The sequence below is a fragment of the Salmo salar genome, chromosome ssa02 (genome assembly GCF_905237065.1).
Source record: "Salmo salar chromosome ssa02, Ssal_v3.1, whole genome shotgun sequence".
Taxonomy (NCBI): Eukaryota; Metazoa; Chordata; class Actinopteri; order Salmoniformes; family Salmonidae; genus Salmo; species Salmo salar.
The window spans coordinates 75,971,376-75,994,426 of NC_059443.1; the positions used below are offsets into that span (position 1 = coordinate 75,971,376).

The 23,051-nt window shown below is 41.0% G+C and overlaps 1 protein-coding gene across 1 annotated transcript; it reads left to right on the forward strand.

Annotated features, from left to right (window-relative positions):
* The first annotated feature begins 5 nt into the window (after positions 1 to 5).
* LOC106595831 (myosin heavy chain, fast skeletal muscle) lies at positions 6 to 22,786 on the forward strand. The gene is made up of 41 exons (XM_045710195.1): positions 6 to 115; positions 1,022 to 1,067; positions 1,200 to 1,427; positions 1,798 to 1,944; positions 2,151 to 2,307; positions 2,588 to 2,615; positions 2,876 to 2,990; positions 3,113 to 3,205; positions 3,382 to 3,442; positions 3,597 to 3,695; positions 4,033 to 4,136; positions 4,542 to 4,680; positions 4,948 to 5,066; positions 5,241 to 5,390; positions 5,485 to 5,655; positions 5,867 to 6,170; positions 6,478 to 6,542; positions 6,636 to 6,723; positions 6,847 to 6,964; positions 7,112 to 7,235; positions 9,314 to 9,450; positions 9,992 to 10,247; positions 10,432 to 10,674; positions 10,962 to 11,138; positions 11,235 to 11,380; positions 11,848 to 11,938; positions 12,286 to 12,675; positions 12,797 to 12,923; positions 14,094 to 14,212; positions 15,315 to 15,511; positions 15,649 to 15,832; positions 15,958 to 16,123; positions 16,467 to 16,591; positions 16,752 to 17,060; positions 17,282 to 17,485; positions 17,636 to 17,761; positions 17,899 to 18,069; positions 21,685 to 21,789; positions 21,885 to 21,980; positions 22,099 to 22,230; positions 22,654 to 22,786. The coding sequence occupies exons 3-41, from the start codon at positions 1,212 to 1,214 to the stop codon at positions 22,672 to 22,674; spliced, it is 5,820 nt and encodes a 1,939-aa protein (XP_045566151.1). The 5' UTR covers positions 6 to 115; positions 1,022 to 1,067; positions 1,200 to 1,211; the 3' UTR covers positions 22,675 to 22,786.
* The last annotated feature ends 265 nt before the right edge of the window (positions 22,787 to 23,051 follow it).

The following is a 23,051-nucleotide window of genomic DNA, read 5'->3' on the forward strand; positions in this document are numbered from 1 at the left end:
TCATTTCCTTTCCCAGAGTGGTCCATAATTAACTTTTGCTTGGTTAGCACTTCCAACCAGATATAAGGAGGCTGAGGCCCCAACATCCATAAGTCAGATACCTTCTTCCTCTGTGGTAAGACCTCTACACCTCCTTATATTTTTACATTTGTCTCATCTTTGCACTCAGCATCTGAGGCAGTAGCTAACTGCACTGTTTGAAGTGACTTCTGCATGTCTCTTGTAAGATTTGACAATATGCAATCAAATGTAACATTTGTTTTTTACTTTAAATGTTTTACTTTAAATCTCTAATTTTCATTTGTTTGTAAATTGAGGGGTCTAGAATGTAACTGGGTTTTCAGTGGAATTCATTTTAATCAAATAAAAAAATTGTAGTAAAGTGTGTTGTCATTAGGAAAGTGAAAGTTACCAGTGGCACCTCAGCTCCTGAGTGGCACAGCAGTCTTGCTTTCACCTTAATTTAACCAGGTAGGCTAGTTGAGAACAAGTTCTCATTTGCAACTGCGACCTGGTCTAAGTCACCGCATCTCAGTGCTAGAGGCGTCACTGCAGGCCCTGGTTCGATTCCGGGCTGTATCACAACAGGCTGTGATCGGGAGTCCCATAGGGCGGCACACAACTGGCCCAGCGTTGCCCGGGTTAGGGGAGGGATTGGATAGGCTGTCATTGTAAAATAAGTATTTGTTCTTAACTGACTTGCCTAGTTAAATAAAGGTATAAAAGTTGAATTGGACATGGCTGTAATGATTGAGACAAATGCTTTCTAGCCCTTCGAGGACAAAATGATGAGGCTTTGGACCACAGGAGGATGGTGGTACCGTAATTGGGGAGGATGGGCTCATGGTAGTGACTGGAGAGGAAAAGGTGGAATGGTATCAAATACATAAAACACATGGTTTCCAGGTGTTTGATGCCATTCCATTTGCTACGCTCCTGCCATTATTATGAGCCGCCCTCCCCCTCAGCAGCTTCCACTGCTTTAGACTTGTGTATTTACACATCACCTTATGTTTCACAGGGTCCTCTAAGAAGCACACATTCATTTGTAGGAGGGGAAAAAGAAGGTGAGACATGGTTTGACTCTTCACATAAAAGTGATGAGAATATTCTGAGAGAGATACCACTCACCTAACTCTGTTGACTGGGGAGGAAGCACCACAGAGTCAATCATGTTTCTTGTTTCATCTCTTTCCTAGTGATCCGTCACCATGAGTACGGACGCGGAGATGCAAATCTACGGCAAAGCTGCCATATACCTTCGTAAGTCTGAGAAGGAGCGGATGGAGGCACAAGCCGCACCCTTTGATTCAAAGAACGCCTGCTATGTGGCAGACAAGGTGGAGCTGTACCTTAAGGGTTTAGTCACTGCCAGGGCCGATGGGAAGTGTACTGTGACAGTCACGAAACCTGACGGCACTAAGGAGGTAAGGCTGATCTGAAAAGTATTCAAGTTTGTGCAATTACTCAATTTCTTGAAAAATCATTGAAATTATCAAAAACATTGCAATATAAAATATTTAACAAAATATATATTATGAAGCATTTCTTCTTTTTTGTAAGCAGAATATAACCTCAAACACATCATCTTTAACGCAGCTACTTAAAAATGGCAAGGATTTTTTGATATTGACTAGTCAGGAATCACCAGATATTTGTCAGTGGGTGATAACAAAGTAGTTGGATTAAATGAGGATATGAATTTTTTTAAAGATTCAACTTGTATTTAAATGAACAAAAAGCATTCAGTCCTGTCCAGTTTGATCTGCGTGTAATCTATATGTCTGACTGTTTCAGGAAGGAAAAGAGTTCAAAGATGCAGACATCTACGAGATGAACCCCCCTAAATACGACAAGATTGAGGACATGGCCATGATGACCTACCTGAATGAAGCGTCTGTGTTGTATAACCTCAAAGAGCGTTATGCAGCATGGATGATCTATGTAAGAAACCTGCAATTACAAACACACACACACACACACACACACACACACGAACTTAATAAATACACACATACAGTACTACACATAAATGAATGGTAGAAACCAAAACATATCAATACAGTAGACCCACATCAGTATACCAAAGTACACCCACATCCTCACATAAATCTGATTTTGTTAATCCCCTAATTTAATTATTCATCCAGACCTACTCTGGGCTCTTCTGTGCCACGGTGAACCCCTACAAATGGCTCCCAGTGTACGACACAGAGGTTGTCAACGCCTACAGAGGGAAGAAGAGGGTGGAGGCTCCACCCCATATCTTCTCCGTCTCTGACAACGCCTTTCAGTTCATGCTGATTGGTACGAGCTGTCATGGATGGATGGATGGATAAATGGATGGATGGTTGGATGGATGAATGGATGGACGGATGATTGGATGATGGATGGATGATTGGATGGATGGTTGATTGGATGGATGGATGGATGGTTTGTTGAATGGATAGATGGATGGATATTAAAATATATTAAAATATATAAAATAATAAAATAATATAAGATATTAAATTCATGATGCTATGAATGAAATAATGTCCCCATAATGTTGCTTGAGTATGATAAGCAATATGTTTTCTGGTTCCAGATAAGGAGAACCAGTCTGTCCTGATTACGTAAGTTGTTTACTAAAATGTCACTTGAGAAAGTGTTTCTATTGTAATAAGTTTGGTCAGTTGGTGTGATGAAATACATGACATTATGACTAGATTAGAGCATTAGGCTATGTGTAATAACAAGTCGATGAGAAGGAGTATTTGTTAAAGACATGTCAGAACACAGGTTAACAGTATATTTATCTATGCTATTTCTTAGTGAAAGCCAATCTAACACTCAAACGTAACTAAACCCCCTCTTTCTCTGTCATATAAACCAGAGGAGAATCCGGTGCAGGAAAGACTGTCAACACCAAGCGTGTCATCCAGTACTTCGCCACCATTGCAGTGTCTGCTGGAGAGAAGAAGAAGGAAGTAGACCCCAGCAAAATGCAGGTAGGTTGTTCTTATGATTGCCTTTTTATTTCAGTTTGGTTGAATCATGTTTCAAGAAATGTGATCAATCAATAAAAATGTGTTTTACCAGTTTCTGAGCAACTTGTGTTTGTCTCAATCAGGGGTCTCTTGAGGATCAGATCATTGCAGCTAACCCTCTGCTGGAGGCTTACGGTAATGCCAAGACAGTGAGGAACGACAACTCGTCTCGCTTTGTAAGTATGAAGGGCATACTGTGGAAGTTACCTTAAATTGAAAAAATGTAATTCAGTAATTCCCTATTGTCATATCAATAGATGTCCAACAAACTGTAACATTTAAAGGGGTCTATCAAAGTAAAAGTTTAGATTTATTTTGTTTACCTATTTTTAACCCCCATGCTCTACTATAGGGTAAATTCATCAGGATTCACTTCCAAGGTGGTAAACTGGCTAAAGCTGACATTGAGACCTGTGAGTTGGTTTTGATTGTTTCTCAATGCTTTCCTAAATTCACACAGTTGTTTTTTGGAGATCATATAGACAAATGTTATCTAATATTATAATCTCTCTCTCTCTCTCCCTCTCTCACCCTCACTCACACTCTCACCCTCACCCTCACCCTCAGACCTGCTGGAGAAGTCCAGAGTGTCCTTCCAGCTTCCCGATGAGAGAGGCTACCACATCTTCTTCCAGATGATGACAGGCCACAAACCTGACATAGTTGGTACGACAAAGTAGAGTTTCAGGGGAAATATTCCCACTCCCATCTGTGGAACTTATTTTAAAAAATGTCATAGCCCACACTATTAATGCTATTACAATGATTACATCCAAGGTAACAAGGCATCTAGACACAGGTCAGGTCTTTGGGAAATATCTGTAAAGTAATGCACTGTGATGCACTAGTCCACAAGTCTCAGTCTCCTCTTTTGATGCTATTTATTATATACAACATGTATCATTGAGACAATCTATTGAGTAAAGGAGGGAGAGATACTGTAAAGGTAGGACAGCAGAATTCTAAGAGATTTAACTGACAAGCTGTTGTCCATTTTCCACAGAAATGGCACTCATCACCACCAACCCCTACGACTTCCCCATGTGCAGCCAGGGTCAGATCGCTGTGGCCAGCATCGACGACAAGGAAGAGCTGGATGCCACAGATGTGAGTCAAACAAAGGGTTAACCAAACTATAGATATAGAATTGGTAGGACCACCATACACACTGAATGTACTGTGAAAATCCAACTTGGTGGCAGCTGGGAATTTTCATGTATTTTCTGTTTGATTCTAAATGCCTTGTGTTAGTTAGACATGTGCCTCAAGGAACTCTTCATGCCTTCACACTTCACCTTGAGGCACATACATTTAAGACATCCACAAGAGAGCTCCACTAAGTGCCCTGTGGAACTGTGTAAAACAGATTTTGTGTTGCCATCTACTAATGTGTTGGCCAGGAGTCAAATCTATCCATTCCATTTGTTCTGCAGTAAGCAGCACAGAACTGTAGTGTAACAGACCAAAACTACTGTTCAGTTCATCACTGTTGTACTTCATCTTTAATGCCAGGATGCCATTACAATCCTGGGCTTCACTAACGATGAGAAGATTGGCATCTACAAGCTGACAGGAGCTGTATTGCACCATGGCAACTTGAAATTCAAGCAGAAGCAACGTGAGGAGCAGGCCGAGCCAGACAGCACAGAGGGTGAGCCCACTCTAAAAACATATACAATATGTAAAGTATTAGTCCCATTCCCAGTCCCATACATAGAAACAGAAACCCTAAGACAGACAATGCCACATGAAAATCAGGCAGGAGATAAAGTACAACCTCCACAAATGATTTGAAATGATGGATGTGGGTGAATCAAAACCTAATCTACAAAGAAGTTGGACAAACTATTTTGCCAGTTTGACATCAGAAACAAGTGATCTTGTGTGCTGAATCTGTTGTTGTTGGTTCTCTCTTCAGTGGCTGATAAAATTGGCTACCTGCTTGGCCTGAACTCAGCTGAGATGTTGAAGGCTATGTGCTACCCCAGAGTGAAGGTCGGCAATGAGTATGTGACCAAGGGACAGACTGTGCCTCAGGTAAGGCCAAACAAAGCCAAACAAAGCATTTACCATTATCTGTGGACCGGAATAATTTTGGGGAGAGTGCATTGCTTTATTTGAGTAGTGTTGTTGTTTTCCCAAATTTATCATCACCTTATCACTGGACATGGTCAATATCTCATGTATTAATTTGAGGTATAATCATTGCAGGTTAATAACTCAGTCAGTGCTCTGGCCAAGTCCATCTATGAGAGGATGTTCTTGTGGATGGTCATCCGTATCAATGAGATGTTGGACACCAAGAATCCAAGGCAGTTCTATATCGGTGTGCTTGACATTGCCGGGTTTGAGATCTTTGATGTGAGTATGAGACCAGAACAAGACAATTAGTTGTGATTCAGATTGATTACAGCCTTGTATGATGAAATGATCCCTTTTAAAACTCCATCAACAGTACAACAGCATGGAGCAGCTGTGCATCAACTTCACCAATGAGAAACTGCAACAGTTTTTCAACCACACCATGTTCGTCCTGGAGCAAGAGGAGTACAAGAAGGAGGGAATCGTCTGGGCCTTCATTGACTTCGGCATGGACTTGGCTGCCTGCATTGAGCTTATTGAGAAGGTAAGCTGTCTGTGAAGATTGTAATGGACCATTAGGTAGCTCTGTTTGAGATATTATCAGTGGTAAAATGTATCTGACTGTTGAGATCTCAATATGTTTCCTATTATGTGCCTCTAAATGAATATAATCCTATAATAGCATGTTTACTAAAGGAATGAATGTGATCTAAGTGTAAATATCACTAATTTGATATACATCTCTTTTTGTGAAGCCATTGGGCATCTTCTCCATCCTTGAAGAGGAGTGCATGTTCCCCAAGTCTTCAGACACTACCTTCAAGGACAAGCTGTACTCCCAGCATCTTGGCAAAACAAAGGCGTTTGAGAAGCCCAAGCCTGCCAAAGGCAAGGCAGAGGCCCACTTCTCCCTGGTGCATTACGCCGGTACTGTGGACTACAACATCACTGGGTGGCTGGAGAAGAACAAGGACCCCCTGAACGACTCAGTTTGTCAACTGTACGGGAAGTCAGGAGTCAAAATTTTGGCTGCCCTGTATCCTGCTGCACCACCTGAGGGTAAGACTAGCATCACGTCAAATGATTTAATTAAGCACTAGTGACAATTTTCTTTAAAGTCTTTCAATGTATCACGTTTCATTACTGGGTTAATTTACTCATACAATAGGTGTTATTCTACACAATCTCATTGGCAGCATTTGCCTCTAGATAAGTGTGAAGTTAACCAGCGATTATCTGGTTTATAGTTTGCTGAAGACAAGACCACTCTAGATTTCTTCCATACTCTTATTATAATTCTATTTATTCCACCCCCTCTAGGAAATGTACTTTTGTAGTTATCTTTAACTTTTCCCCATTTAAACAGATAAAGCCAAGAAAGGAGGCAAGAAGAAGGGTGGTTCCATGCAGACTGTGTCCTCCCAGTTCAGGGTGAGCTTTTGAAATCTGCATATTCAGTCTTTCAAAAGTTGCATTGATTATCATAAATGATTTCTGTGAAAATGGTTTGTTATCCCCTTACAGGAGAACTTACAAAAGCTGATGACCAATTTGAGGAGCACTCATCCTCACTTTGTGCGCTGCCTGATCCCCAATGAGTCAAAGACTCCAGGTAAAAGAAATATTGAGTTAATTATGTAAAAGGTGATCTTATCAATACAGTATCAGTGACTTTAACAATCCCAATCTTTAACCTGTTTATGAGTATTAAAAGAGACTTGGTTTGTTTTACCAGGTCTGATGGAGAACTTCCTGGTCATCCACCAGCTCAGGTGTAATGGCGTACTGGAGGGTATCAGGATCTGCAGAAAGGGCTTCCCCAGCAGAATCATCTATGCTGACTTCAAGCAGAGGTACAGGCACACAAACAACTGCACAGACGCACAATCACAGAAAGATCTGTTCCAATTGTTTTCCCAGCATCAGAATAGTCTTACCTTTTATGTAATATATCCAACTTAATTCAACTTGACATACTTTAAAACTGTCTTCTCATTTAGGTACAAAGTACTGAATGCCAGCGTCATCCCTGAGGGCCAGTTCATGGACAACAAGAAGGCTTCTGAGAAGCTGCTTGGATCCATTGATGTGAATCACGAAGATTACAAGTTTGGACACACCAAGGTCAGTCAAATACCCACAGGAAAAGATGACAAAACACAACTACTATGATAATTTAAAATCTCTTTAATTGGTCTACCCATCATTTTAATGCTTTTTCTTCATTTAACTAATGTAAAAAAAAATCTTCAAAGTCATTCATTACAAGTTTGGAAGAGAAACTAAACTCATTATCATGTGCATGGTGTTAGAGTGGTATGGCTGCAGTTATCTGGATCTCTGTACATTATTTATCAACAGTGCCTTAAGAAAGTATTCACACCCCTTTACTTTTTCAAAAAAAATGTGTGAAAAGTTGGGATTTAAATGGATTTAATTGGGATTTATTGTCAATGAGCTACACAAAATATTTTAATATCATTGTGGAAGAAAAATTTGAACATTTGTAAAAAACAATTATGAAAAATAAAACACTAATATATCTTGATTATTCAACGCTCTGAGCCAACACATGTTAGACTTCCTTTTGGCAGCGATTACAGCTGTGAACCTTTCTGGGTAAGTCTTTAAGAGCTTTCCACACCTGGATTGTACAATATTTGACCATTATTCTTTAAACAATTCTTCAAGCTCTGTGAAGCTGGTTGTTGATCATTGCTAGATGATGTGTCTGTTTTCAGCCATACTCAATTCTTGCCATAGATTTTCATGCCGATTTAAGTCAAAACTGTAACTTGGCCACTCAGAAACATTCAATGTAGCCATTTTCAATTCTTGCCATAGATTTTCATGCCGATTTAAGTCAAAACTGGAACTTGGCCACTCAGAAACATTCAGTGTCGTCTTGGTAACAACTCCAGTGTATATTTGGCCTTCTGCTTTGGTTTATTGTCCTGCTGAAAGGAGAATTTGTCTCCCAGTGTCTGTTGTAAAGCAGGCTGAACCAGGTTTTCCTTTAGGGTTTTTGCCTGTGCTTAGCTCTACTCAGTTTCTTTTTATCGTAAAAAAACTCCCTCGTTTTTGTCAATGACAAGCATAGCTACAACATGATGCAGTAACCACCATGCTTGGAAAAATGAAGAGTGGTTCTCAGTGTTGTGTTGTATTTGCCATAACGCGCTGTATTCAGGACTTAAAGTACATTTCTTTGCCACATTCTTTTGCAGTTTTACTTTTGTGCCTTATTGCAAACAGGATGCATGTTTTTGAATATTTTTAATCTGTACAGGCTTCCATTTTTTTCACTCTGTCATTTATGTTACTGTTGTGGAGTAACTACAATTTTGTTACTCCATCCTCAGTTTCTCCTGTCACAGCCGTTAAATTCTGTTTTAAAGTCACCATTCGCCTCATGGTGAAATCCCTGAGAGGTTTCCTTCTTCTCTGGCAAGTGAGTTAGGAAGGATGCCTATATCTTAGTAGTGACTGCGTGTATTGATACATCATCCAAAATGTGATCAATAACTTCACCCTGCTCAAAGGGTTACTCAATGTCTTTTTTTCACACATCTACCATTAGGTGCTTTTCTTTGCGAGTCATAGGAAAAACCTCCCTGGTCTTTGTGGTTGAATCTGTGTCTGAAATTCACTGCTCGACTGAGGGACCTAACAGATAATTGTATGTGTGGGGTACAGAGATGAGGTGGTCATTCAAAAATCATGTTAAACACTATTATTGCACACAGAGTGAGTTCATGCAACTTATTATGAGACTTGTTAAGCACATTTTTACTCCTGAACTTATTTAGGCTTGCCATAACAAAGTGGTTGGATACTTATTGACTGAAGACATTTCAGCTTTTAATTTCAAATTAATGAATTTGAAAAATGTGTCTAAAAATATAATTCCACTTTGTCATTATGGGCTATTGTGTGTAGGCCAGTGACACAAAATCTCAAAGTAATCAATTTTAAATTCAAGCTGGACAAATTTGAGGGCTGTGAATACTTTCTGAAGGCACTGTACAACAGTACAATAACTAACAACTTAGAAACAACCTATCCCATGGTTTGTTTGTAACCATTGCAGCAAAGTTAATGTTGTTTAAATCAATCTAGTGGTGTTGTTCCCCTCTTTTGATTCAACCCTTTCTATCTGTCACCATCTGTGGTTCCATTGACCATGTTAACCTGTGCCTCAGGTGTTCTTCAAAGCCGGTCTGCTGGGTGTCCTGGAGGAGATGAGAGACGAGAAGCTGGCCACTCTGGTCGGCATGGTCCAGGCTCTCAGCCGTGGATTCCTCATGAGGAGAGAGTTTAGCAAGATGATGGAGAGGAGGTGAGGAATAGTAGACATTTTGGCAAAGCTTTCTGTCACCCAGCTGTATCTAATGCATTATGATTACATACTGTATATGCTGTGAGTTGTTCAGAATGAGAAAGTACATCTTATAATGGTCTACTAAAGCTTTTGGGTTAATTCATTTAGTCCAGAAATAGATGTAGCAACTAAGGATTCTAGCTTTATAGCTGCAGTTTGGGATTTGGCTGTTCAACTGTCATTTAAATTTGTGATATGAACCCATTCATTTTTTTAAAATATCAAATACTTGTTGAGCTTAGCATGCATGACCTGTCAGTCCTTGCATCTAGAGAGCTGTCTATGAGTTTAAGATGGGTTACATTTCCCTACACCGATTCCTCAGCTGTATACAAAAGGGGCAGAGGATTTGTTGTTCTTCGACTCCGACTTCGATTTCACGTTGAATTCACGTTAGTTGACAACTCAACCAAATGTAAATCAAAACTAGATGTTGAACTGACGTCTGTGCCCAGTGGGATGTCACTCACCATGCCACTCCATCCTTTCTGTCGACCAGAGAATCAATTTACGCCATCCAGTACAACATCCGCTCATTCATGAATGTGAAAACCTGGCCATGGATGAAGTTGTACTTCAAGATCAAGCCCCTGCTGCAGAGCGCTGAGACTGAGAAGGAGCTGGCCAACATGAAGGAGAACTATGAGAAGATGACAGCAGACCTGGCCAAGGCTCTGTCCACAAAGAAGCAAATGGAGGAGAAGTTGGTGGCCCTGACGCAAGAGAAGAATGACCTGGCGCTCCAAGTCACATCTGTGAGTCAGCAACGACCTACATAAGGGCACATTTACACGCACAAAAACATACACACACACGCACACTGTCATTGCCCATGTTATTTATATATTTCATGATTTGGTCCGACATATTGACTAAATGAAGTCTGTATTTTCATACACAAAGTTAGGCAGCTGATATTTTCTCCTGTTCTGAAACCAGGAAGGAGAGAGTCTGAACGATGCTGAGGAAAGGTGTGAGGGGCTCATCAAGAGCAAGATCCAGCAGGAAGCCAAACTCAAAGAGACAACCGAGAGGCTGGAGGATGAGGAGGAGATCAATGCTGAGTTGACTGCCAAGAAGAGGAAGCTGGAGGATGAGTGCTCTGAGCTGAAGAAGGACATTGATGACCTGGAGCTCACCCTGGCCAAAGTGGAGAAGGAGAAGCACGCCACTGAAAACAAGGTCTTGTGTCTTACCATAGACAGTCTAACCAAACAATAATCCAAACAATAATCAACTCAAAACATAGCTTAACATAAATGGAATTCAAGTTGTATTGTGGGTATGTTCTGCTCCCCCTCATTTATGACTTCCGTGCAGTACACTGGCATGGTGAACACTGATCTAGTGTTGAATCTATAGTACAGTAATTGTTGATGCAGTTCTAATCTAATTGAAATAAATGCAATATATAATAAACTAAATCTCCCGTTTATGGTGAAGTATAATTATGTTGTGGCCATTTACAGGTTAAAAACCTGACAGAGGAGATGGCGTCTATGGATGAGAGTGTTGCAAAGCTGACCAAGGAGAAGAAAGCCCTCCAAGAGGCCCACCAGCAGACACTGGATGACCTGCAGGCAGAGGAGGACAAAGCCAACACTCTGACCAAGGCCAAGACCAAGCTAGAACAGCAAGTGGACGACGTGAGTGGAGTTGGACATTTTGGCCATGATAGTATGTAAGGTGATATTATCTTCAGTTGTTTAGATTTGAAGAATATACTTTTTTTTATCTTCTAGCTTGAAGGTTCGCTGGAGCAAGAGAAGAAGCTCCGTATGGATCTTGAGAGAGCCAAGAGAAAGCTGGAGGGAGATCTGAAACTGGCCCAGGAATCCATAATGGACCTGGAGAATGACAAGCAGCAAGCTGATGAGAAAATCAAGAAGTAAACACAAACAAATTACTACAGTATTATCTGCTTTAATTGTTGTTGTTGGCTAATTATTGTAATTGTGAATCAGCATATTCATGTGATTCTTAAAGGGAGACTTCAGGATTTTGGAAGCCCTTTATCTATTTCCCCAGAGCCAGATGAACTCGTGAATGGCATTTTTATGTCTCTGCATGCAGTTTGAAGTTGCTAACTGTTAGCGCAATGACCGGAAGTCTATGGTAACTGCTAGCATGCTAGTAAGCATTGGCTTGCAAAACTACTTCTAACTTCCTTCACACTGGATGCAGAGACATAAAAATGGTATCCACAAGTTCATCTGACTCTGGGGAAGTAGATACAGGGCTTCATTGCCAAAATGCTGAAGTATCCCTTTAAAAGCAATGTGAATGGTATAATACTCTCCCTTTACACTATCGAACCAAAACTAACTCTGCTGTCGGCATATTTGTTTTTCTTAGGAAGGACTTTGAGACAACTCAGCTCCTCAGCAAGATTGAGGATGAGCAGTCTCTGGGAGCTCAGCTGCAGAAGAAGATCAAGGAACTCCAGGTACAGTACAGGATCTAGGGATCTAAGCTCCAGACTCACCCAAGTACAAAGCTCCAGAACAGAAAAGCAAAGACTTGAAAAACATTATTCAGGTAGCACACAATTTTTCCCGGTGGCTTCTGATGGCTGAATAGGTTGGAAGATGGTGCTTCTTGCTAGTGCTTCTTACCGTTGTAAAGACGGTGCTTCAAAATGGTAGTTCGGTTCCTAAATTGGACACTGTCTACTGAATATATTAATTGTCTTTGTATTAAACACATTTATGCAAAGTACACATACTATTATTATTTTGGGAGGTTCAATTGTATTGTAGTGTTCATCCCCCCTGCTCCTGTCCCCTGTTCTAGGCCCGTATTGAGGAGTTGGAGGAGGAAATTGAGGCTGAGCGTGCTGCCAGGGCTAAGGTTGAGAAGCAGAGGGCTGATCTCTCCAGGGAACTTGAGGAGATCAGCGAGAGGCTGGAGGAGGCCGGAGGAGCCACTGCTGCTCAGATTGAGATGAACAAGAAGCGTGAGGCTGAATTCCAGAAACTGCGTCGTGATCTTGAAGAATCCACCCTGCAGCATGAGGCCACAGCCGCCGCTCTGCGCAAGAAGCAGGCCGACAGTGTGGCTGAGCTCGGGGAGCAGATCGACAACCTGCAGCGCGTCAAGCAGAAGCTGGAGAAGGAGAAGAGCGAATACAAGATGGAGATTGATGACCTCTCTAGCAACATGGAGGCCGTCGCCAAGGCTAAGGTGAGTAGTGATGATTTGGTCAAGCAGTGTCGAGGAGGGTCAACTACATTACCATTCAAGTGAACTGAAGTTGACAGGAGTCACATATATAAAGTAATGATGGAACATGTTTCACTAACAGGGCAATCTGGAGAAGATGTGCCGTACTCTTGAGGACCAGCTGAGTGAGCTCAAGACTAAGAATGATGAGAATGTTCGGCAGGTCAACGACATCAGCGGACAGAGGGCCAGACTCCTGACAGAAAATGGTACCATCAGCAATGAACAACAAACTAATGCTTTACTTCAGTAGAACACAATAACATGTTTTGGGGATTTATGTCCATAGTCCACATTAGTGCCGGTCGGTGATGTTTAAGATTCTTTTTTTATTTTAGGAGCTTGGCCTTATTTCTATTACAGAATATTGGATGACTCTTTCATATTCGATTCACCCAGCTCAATGTAACATCGATAGGTTTAGAATACTACATGATACTCAAATGTTCCCTAGACCTATCATGAGGTTGCTACAACCTAGCCTATGAATGACAGTTTACAATGTATGTGCACAGGTCGGGAGAAAAATTTGAGTGATCGAGATGAGAGACCGTGACACATTCTATACTGCCTTGCACACTCTTGCCTGCATATAGCTAATCTAGGTTGTAATCATTAGTCCAACAGTTGCAAACAAGAGTTTCTATTGGACAAATTCAGGTACGTTTATCCTCATTTTGTTCCATTTGCTTCCGTTTAACAAAGGTTTTCAACGGAATCGGTGGAATGAATACTACCCTGATCACACGCAAACACAGTTCACTTTCATAGAAGCCACATACAAACAGCATGATCATTTTGCTCATTCTATAATTCCTTCTCGCATCTACGTGCTCTCCTCGTCTCACCTTTTCCCTTCTGGACTTCAGTGCAAAACACATCAGCTGTCTGTGATCAGGCGATAAAAATCGTCATTCGCTAGTCCTTTGATTGAGTGGACAACATCTCAGTTCAGTCTCTGGAAGGGGGTGAGAACCATGAGCCTCCTTGGTTTTGTATTGAAGTCAATGTACCCGAGGAGGATGGAAACTAGCTGTTGAATGGAAACATGGCTACACCATGGTGCTACCCTAGAGAGTGCTGTTGAGGTTACTGTAGACCTTCATTGCATAACATTGTGTTTTAATCAATTTTTTGGTGACGTGAATATATTTTGTATAGTTTTATATAACTTTTTTAATGTTTCACAATTTTATTTTATCTAAATTTCACCAAGGAGGATGGTCCTACCCTTCCTCTTCTGAGGAGCCTCCACTGGTCCACATAGTTTCTATTGTACTATTCACCACCAAACAACATTGCCCTATGATACATTAAAATACATTTTCAATCTTAGAAAACAGAGACCTCATTAACAAGATGTCCCTCTATCCCTGCAGGTGAGTTTGGCCGCCAGCTGGAGGAGAAGGAAGCCCTGGTGTCTCAGCTGACCAGAGGAAAACAGGCCTTCACTCAGCAGGTGGAGGAGCTGAAGAGGCTGATTGAGGAAGAGGTCAAGGTAAGTGACCCAAAATGGACTCCACCGACCCCAGAGTTTAGTGCAGGGATCTTCAACTAGATTCAGCCGCGTGATGATTATTTTCTTGAGCGGACGGTCAGGACATAATTGCATATAATTTGTAGACTGCCAATTGAATGCAAGAAGCACAAACAGATATAATATTTGACTAAAACATTATCATTTCAAACCTTGCTTACATTTGCATGCGATCACATACAGTGATGTCATGCACCTAAAACAAAAATCTGGTGGGTCACAAAGTACATGAGGGTGGCTGGGGGGGTGGTCCTGAGGTTGGAGATTTTAGCATTTTTCAAACACCTGACACAGCTTTTTCCTGCAATCTATAGCCATAATCGTTATACTTAATTCATTGTAAAAACCATTTCTGTTTTTCGACATATCTAAGCATACCTCTTCAGCTGTCTGTGTCTTCCTGACTGGTGGTTATTTTGTTTAAAGAAATTAAATATGCTTCTCTTTATCTCTGCTAAAATCTGGGTAAAAGATTGAAAGGACTTTGAGTCTTATTCAGTACATTTAGTTATTGCTTGCTTTTCTTAAGTCTACCAGCCTTTCTAGCAGGCATGTCAGCTAAGATAGTTAGACTAGCTAGCCACTCTACCTTGATTGATAGCCTAAAATGCCTTCTTGGTAGCAGGTTATGAGGTTGGGATTTTGGGAACCTACAGTATCGGGCTGACTAAAGCCAACTTCATAAAATTGCAAGATAGCTAGTAATATTACAGAGAAACAACAGTAGGACAAATCTGAGGGGACACATGCCCCCTATGAGCATGACGCCTCTGATGAGATATATCTGTCTGTTGTGCATGGGAATACTTTGGAACAGATTTCCAAAATTAAAATCACTTGGAGCAGATTTGTAGGTGTTTTTACAGTCTTTTATGGTCCCCCACGCCAAAATATTATTTTATTCAGAAAACTTGAGGGGCCGAATAAAAATCGCACCCCGCCAGTTGGAGAACTCTGGTTTAAAGACATATCTTCATAAACATGGTGATGACACCATCCTCAGAGAGTTCTACTATAATTTGTTTGACTCTCTCCAATCTCTCTTTGTATTTCTCTCTCACAGGCTAAAAACGCATTGGCCCACGGTGTCCAGTCTGCCCGCCATGACTGTGACCTCCTGAGGGAGCAGTTTGAGGAGGAGCAGGAGGCCAAGGCAGAGCTGCAACGCGGCATGTCCAAGGCCAACAGTGAGGTGGCTCAGTGGAGGACTAAGTATGAAACTGATGCTATCCAGCGCACAGAGGAGCTGGAGGAGGCCAAGTGAGTCGTACGGATCAGCAAAAACTAAAATATAGGGTATTGATGGTGAGGTTGGTAGGGGCTCTGAGAAAATGTTACATCAACATGTATTGTAACATTTGTTTCAGCTCATTAAACCTCCCTTTGTTGTCCAACAGGAAGAAGCTGGCCCAGCGTCTGCAGGAGGCCGAGGAGACCATTGAGGCGACCAACTCCAAGTGCGCCTCCCTGGAGAAGACCAAACAGAGGCTGCAGGGAGAGGTGGAGGACCTCATGATTGACGTTGAGAGAGCCAACGCATTGGCCGCCAACCTCGACAAGAAGCAGAGGAACTTTGACAAGGTGAAAACAAAGAAACTTCACCCTAGGGTGATATTTTCTGTCTGATATATGATTAATTGTAGCATATTTCAGATTCAAAACTCTTCATCAATGACTTCTAAAGACAATCCCATGGATTCCCCTAGGTTCTGGCAGAGTGGAAGCAGAAGTATGAGGAGGGTCAGGCTGAGTTGGAAGGAGCTCAGAAGGAGGCTCGCTCTATGAGCACTGAACTCTTCAAGATGAAGAACTCATACGAGGAGGCTCTGGATCATCTGGAGACTCTGAAGAGAGAGAACAAGAACCTGCAACGTAAGCATTTGACAGCAGTTATTTTTGGCTCATGTTTGACTAGTGTTTTGAAAATGGAAGGAACTGCAATCATCAAAACTACTATTACACAATTTCAGAGTTTTCATGTACAGATCAAAATATATAGATTTTTTAACCTGTGATCACTATTCCTTTCAACAACCAAAGGATGCGGAGGGCAATTAGATTTGCAGACCATATGAAGTGCTAGTTATTAATTAACTGTTATTATGATTCAATGTTAACTTCAGTACATTGGCGATATCCACTGAAAATCTCCCAAGTCTAAACTGCTCCTGTGTGTGTGTGTGTGTGTGTGTGTGTGTGTGTGTGTGTGTGTCAGAAGAGATCTCTGACCTGACTGAGCAGATCGGAGAGACTGGCAAGAGCATCCATGAGCTGGAGAAGGCCAAGAAGACCGTGGAGACAGAGAAGTCTGAGATCCAGACCGCTCTGGAGGAGGCTGAGGTACAAACTACAGCTGTTTGATGGGAAAGCAGTGTTACACTAGCCAACGCCAGCTACAGTCCAATGATCCCTGTATTGGAGTTTATTGTAGTCATATATATTTAATTCCTACATCTAAATATATTGAACACAATTGGCCTGACTGCTTCTGTTTGTCCAGGGAACACTGGAGCACGAGGAATCCAAGATTCTGCGTGTGCAGCTGGAGCTGAACCAGATCAAGGGTGAGGTGGACAGGAAGATCGCTGAGAAGGACGAGGAGATGGAGCAGATCAAGAGGAACAGCCAGAGGGTGGTTGACTCCATGCAGAGCACCCTGGACTCTGAGGTCAGGAGCAGGAATGACACCCTGAGGGTGAAGAAGAAGATGGAGGGAGACCTGAATGAGATGGAGATCCAGCTGAGCCACTCCAACAGGATGGCTTCTGAGGCCCAGAAACAGCTGAGGAATATCCAGGGACAGTTCAAGGTAAAGGAACTGGGACATCAGGCTCTAAAATCTGAACATGGCTAGGGATTTGTTTGTGAATCTGTAGAAAATAATAGAACAGAGGAATTGAATAGATTGAACTATATACTGCAGAAAGGTAGGGATATTGAGTAAATTCTTACCAATTAACGTTTCTATCACCCATCCTATCACCCCTACTTCCACAAGTCCTAATGAACGTATGTCATTGTGAATCCCAGGATGCCCAATTGCACCTTGATGATGCCGTCCGTGCTGCAGAGGACATGAGGGAGCAGGTAGCCATGGTGGAGCGCAGAAACGGTCTGATGGTGGCTGAAATCGAGGAGCTGAGAGTTGCTCTCGAGCAGACAGAGAGAGGCCGCAAAGTGGCTGAGACTGAGCTCGTAGACGCCAGCGAGCGTGTTGGACTGCTGCACTCCCAGGTATGGGTCAATAGCCATTTCAAATGAAACTCAACCATAATAACATTTACACACACCTGGAATTTGACAGTCCTTGCTTTTAGATTTTCAGAATTTCAGACTTGTATGTTCTCTTGAGAGTCAAACAAATCATCTTGTTTCCTCCTTCAGAACACCAGCCTTCTGAATACCAAGAAGAAGCTGGAGACTGATCTGGTGCAGGTACAGGGAGAGGTGGACGACATCATCCAGGAAGCCAGGAATGCAGAGGAGAAGGCCAAGAAGGCCATCACTGATGTGAGTACATGAATTACATCAATTTGATTTGTCCTCAAGGGAAATGGTATCTGGGCTGGTTAACCGCAATAAAGATGTCAGAGGGATGTTATGATTTGTGCCAATTGGTGAATAAAATAAAGAAACTACCATTCCAGGCGGCCATGATGGCTGAGGAGCTGAAGAAGGAGCAGGACACCAGTTCTCATTTGGAGAGGATGAAGAAGAACCTGGAGGTCACAGTCAAGGACCTGCAGCACCGCCTGGATGAGGCTGAGAATCTGGCCATGAAGGGAGGCAAGAAACAACTACAGAAACTGGAGTCCAGGGTGAGTTACCAGCAGGGTGGATTAAAAGAATGATTGCTGAACATGTATTCGATCATATAAAATTACACAGGAGACTCTATCTCTCAATTAAAAATTACGTTTTATTGTCATGTACACCGGATAGGTACAAATTAGGGTTAAGTGCCTTGGACATCAACACATTTTTCACATTGAAGGCTCAGGTATTTGAACCAGCAACATTTAACACAATCAAGGGTTCCCAAACTTTTTGACACGGGACCTCTTTTGTGATAGAAAATTCATTAGGGACCCCTCATAATATCAGAATAAAATTCCTACCTAAGAGTTCAGTAAAAATAGCATCCATCTAGTTTTCCCACGGTGTTTCTAAACCCTGAGGTGCAACATTCGAAGACTTCCGGGAATGCTTGCCATTCAGACCAGACCAGGGTTTGTGATGTCTATGGGAGAAGTGAAAAATTCATCCTTGGTTGTTAATTTTCTTGAAATCTAAAGGCAAGACCTAGATTCGAGCCAATGTCTTAAGATAATGGAGTGCATCTTTAAGTAGCTGAAACTGTCATTACTACACCCTAGTGAAAGTAACAAACTAACACGTTTTAAATTTCATCAAAAACAATTTTCTACCAAAGGAGTGCTTTTGACGGCATGAACATGTGCAGTTCAGCACAACTGTTAGACCCGATGATGTGTTTCTGCGCATGAGCTTAGTTAGCTAAGGTCACAATGGGATTGTCGACAAGTCTTCATCTTTGGATTTGCTACGACTTCTGCAGTGCATGGCTGGACTAATCATGTCTCGGCCCCTGGGAAAGAACATTTTAAAATCACCTTTTGGCCTCAGAAACAACATTTTGCAGTTTTAAAACAAATGTTCAGCTATTCTACACATTTTGCCTTTGGACAGAAATGATATTTTGTAATTTTAGAGCTAATTTCTTGAAATTATACACATTTTGCCATGTGGCGGAGAGAAAATGTTGCAGTTTTAAAAGCTTAAATCAGGGTGCATTTCTGTTCAAAATCATCATTTTGGGGAATATGTTACACTTATTTAGTGGACTTGAGAAGAATTGTAGCCAAGACCTTAACCTGTTGAGGACAGACGTTCCGCTAGCGAAACCCCGTTCCGCCTGCGGAACCCCTAGCCAACAGCCAATGGCATCGCACGGCGCGAAATACAAAACCAACTAAATTACCACAATTCAATTTTCTCAAACAATCAACTATTTTACACCATTTTAAAGATAAGACTCTCGTTAATCTAACCACATTGTCCGATTTCAAAAAGGCTTTACAGCGAAAGCAAAACATTAGATTATGTTAGGAGAGTACATAGACACAAATAATCACACAGCCATTTTCCAAGCAAGCATATATGTCACATGAACCCAAACCACAGCTAAATGCAGCACTAACCTTTGATGATCTTCATCAGATGACACTCCTGGGACACTATGTTATAAAATACATGCATGTTTTGTTCAATCAAGTTCATATTTATATAAAAAAACAGCTTTTTAGCATGTGATGTTCAGAACTAGCATACCCACCGAAAACTTCCGGTGAATTTACTAAATTACTCATGATAAACGTTCACAAAAAACATAACAATTATTTAAAGAATTATAGATATAGAACTCCTTTATGCAATCACGGTTTCAGACTTTAAAATAGCTTTTCGGCGAAAGCACATTTTGCAATATTCTGAGTACATAGCTCGGCCATCACAGCTAGCTAATTTGACACCCACCAAGTTTGGGGCTCACTAAACTCAGAATTACTATTAGAAAAATTGGATTACCTTTGCTGCTCTTCGTCAGAACGCACTCCCAGGACTTCTACAACAAATGTTGTTTTGGTTCCAAATAATCCATAGTTATATTCAAATAGCTCCGTTTTGTTTGTGCGTTCAGGTCACTATGCGAAGGGTGACGCGCGAGCGCATTTCGTGACAAATAATTTCAAAATATTCCATTACCGTACTTAGAAGCATGTCAAACGCTGTTTAAAATCAATTTTTATGTTATTTTTCTCATAAAATAGCGATAATATTCCAACCGGGCAACATTGTATTCATTCAAAGGCTGAAAGAAAAAAATGGAGTAGTCTTGTGAACGTGCATCTCAGTCTCACTGTCCCCAGGCTGACCACTTACATATTCTGCTGCTGTTCTTCTCCCAGAGACAGCAGACACCCCATTCCACTTTCTGGCGGCTTTAGAGAGCCAATGGAAGCCTTAGAAAGTGTCACGTTACAGCACAGATGCTGTATTTTCGATAGAGATGCAACAGAAGGACAACAAATTGTCAGACAGGGCACTTCCTGTATGGAATCTTCTCAGGTTTTGGCCTGCCATATGAGTTCAGTTATACTCACAGACACCATTCAAACAGTTTTAGAAACTTTCGAGTGTTTTCTATCCAAATCTACTAATTATATGCATATTCTAGTTTCTGGGCAGGAGTAGTAACCAGATTAAATCGGGTACGTTTTTTATCCGGCCGTGAAAATACTGCCACCTATCCCAAAGAAGTTAAAATAAAGATATTCAAACGTCTTAATCTAGTTGCTCCATTCAAGCTTGTACAGTTGTCCTGGCAGATTTATTCTAAACTGCCATTTCATTCATAATAATAATAATAAAAATGTTAAATAAATATCAACACACGGTATAATATACTGTACATGCATCCAATCCATCTCATTGTAATCATTTGTTAGGCTTCATCTAGATACATTGTTTAATTTCTCTCTCTCTAGATCGCTAGCTACTTGACTCATTCACTCTGCTGCAAAAAAGGCTGTTGCTAGGAAGCTAGCGTTGCTATGTGGGGCTACCAGCTAGAAGGCTAAATTAGATGGTAGGTTAGCGGATTTTCATAAGTTCATAAAAACGTGAAAAAACAACATAACATCTTAACAAACACATGTACATACTCTGGAAACATTACTTTAATATGGTGCTTTCCCACTTACCTTCAAAATGAATTAATTTCGGTGCTTCTGTCTCACTTTTGACTTACTTGGCAAACGTCTCTTAACTGCCGAAGAAAATGTTTCTACCATGAGGAGCTCGTGCTATCTGTGGTGGAAGCAACCTCACAACATTAAAACAAGCGAGTGTCGGCCTCTAGAGGCCATATTGGTACTGAACTAAACACTGTTAAATACATGCCAAAATGTATAATAGTAATATACAGTATATTACAAATACAAGAAGAATTGAGTTGGGGGGAAAAAATGATCAGTGATGGAGTACTGTGGATACCAATATCACTGTGAGCCTCCCAGGCTCATGTTGTGCATCTAAGGGTTAAGAACATCAATTGTGGGTTAATATTATTACATTGTATTGGACACATTTTCCACAGATACCTGTTAGTTTAATCTGCTGTTGTTATCAATATTCATAACATGTGAAATGTAAATTCCACTTTGGGAACCACTGACCGAGATAATGAAAAGTTGTTATAATTATAGACCCCTTCAATAAAAATTGTAAATAGTACATAGGAACAGACAACAATTGTGCCTCCTTGACTAGGGAGAACACTCTACCTGTTTTACAAAGATTTGTTACATCTGATTTCACCAGCAAAACAAATGCATATGTTTCTTTTTTTCACAAAGGTGCGTGAGCTCGAGACTGAGGTGGAGGTCGAGCAGAGAAGAGGTATAGACGCAGTCAAGGGAGTCCGCAAGTATGAGCGCAGAGTCAAGGAGCTCACTTACCAGGTAAGAGAAAGTGCATCCTTCACACACTTGACTCTAACACAGGTAGGTTTGTGTATATAAGTATGGGACATTGATTCTTTGCTCTTCTCCCACAGACTGAGGAGGATAAGAAGAGCGTTGGCAGACTTCAGGACCTGGTAGATAAGCTGCAGATGAAAGTGAAGGCCTACAAGAGGCAGGCTGAGGAAGCGGTGAGTCACAGACTTAGTCAAATACTCTGAAAGCATACATTCGAAAATATAATTATCTTCAGAAAGAAGTATTTAATGAATGCTGATGTTCTGCTCTCCCTCTCTTTATCTCACCCAGGAGGAAGCAGCAAACCAGCACATGTCTAAGTTCAGGAAGGTTCAGCATGAGCTTGAGGAGGCTGAGGAGCGTGCTGACATCGCTGAGACTCAGGTCAACAAGCTCAGAGCCAAGACCCGTGACTCTGGAAAGGTACAGAACTGCTTCTAAACCTGTACCTGACTCATGTTCAGATATGAACACATCAACACCACCTATGATTCAGTCTTCACAGAGGTCAATACAGACCTTTTACACTCACTCAACTGTTTCGAAGATCTCTAAGAAGCACATGTCAGGTAGGACAAAAAAATATGATTATTTCAAACTAAGCTGGTACTTAAAAGTTGAAAATCCAAGCTGAGGACTGAGTCTTAAAATGCTTGTTCCATTATACAGTGTTCTTTCCAAGTGTTCATAATATATTTATCATGTTCATTATTATTACTGATCCATTATATTCTATCCATATATTTATCATGTTCATTATTATTACTGATCCATTATATTCTATCCATATATTTATCATGTTCATTATTATTACTGATCCATTATATTCTATCTTTCTTCTTACAGGGAAAAGAAGTTGCTGAATAAACAAGACCAAAGTATTGAAGATCAAAGTCTTATAATTTTCCTGTGTTGAATAAAATATGATTTTCATGGTGAAATGTTGAGCATTGATTAAAAACATGTGGATCTACATACACTTCCTTTGTGACTGTGGACTTATTACTCAGCAAACAGCTTTTTCATGACTGTGGACTTACTCAGCAAAACAGTTTTTTCATATCATAACAATATTGTACTTTAATTAAACAAGCAATCTGGGTTTCCAACAACAACAAAGGGGTCACTTTTTTTGGTAAACAGCTGAGAGATGAGGCTGGAGAAATGTAAACACTCAAATTCATAGACTGAGCTATGGATGTAAGGACTGACCATCCAAAACATCAGAATGATAGTTTTAACCC

Bases quoted from the DNA above. Each gene is read 5' to 3' on its own strand.
- LOC106595831 (XM_045710195.1), top strand. From the start codon at position 1,212: ATGAGTACGGACGCGGAGATGCAAATCTACGGCAAAGCTGCCATATAC. The intron at 9,451-9,991 runs GTGAGGAATAGT...TCTGTCGACCAG, and splicing joins AGCAAGATGATGGAGAGGAG to AGAATCAATTTACGCCATCC. The intron at 11,939-12,285 runs GTACAGTACAGG...CCCCTGTTCTAG, and splicing joins AGAAGATCAAGGAACTCCAG to GCCCGTATTGAGGAGTTGGA.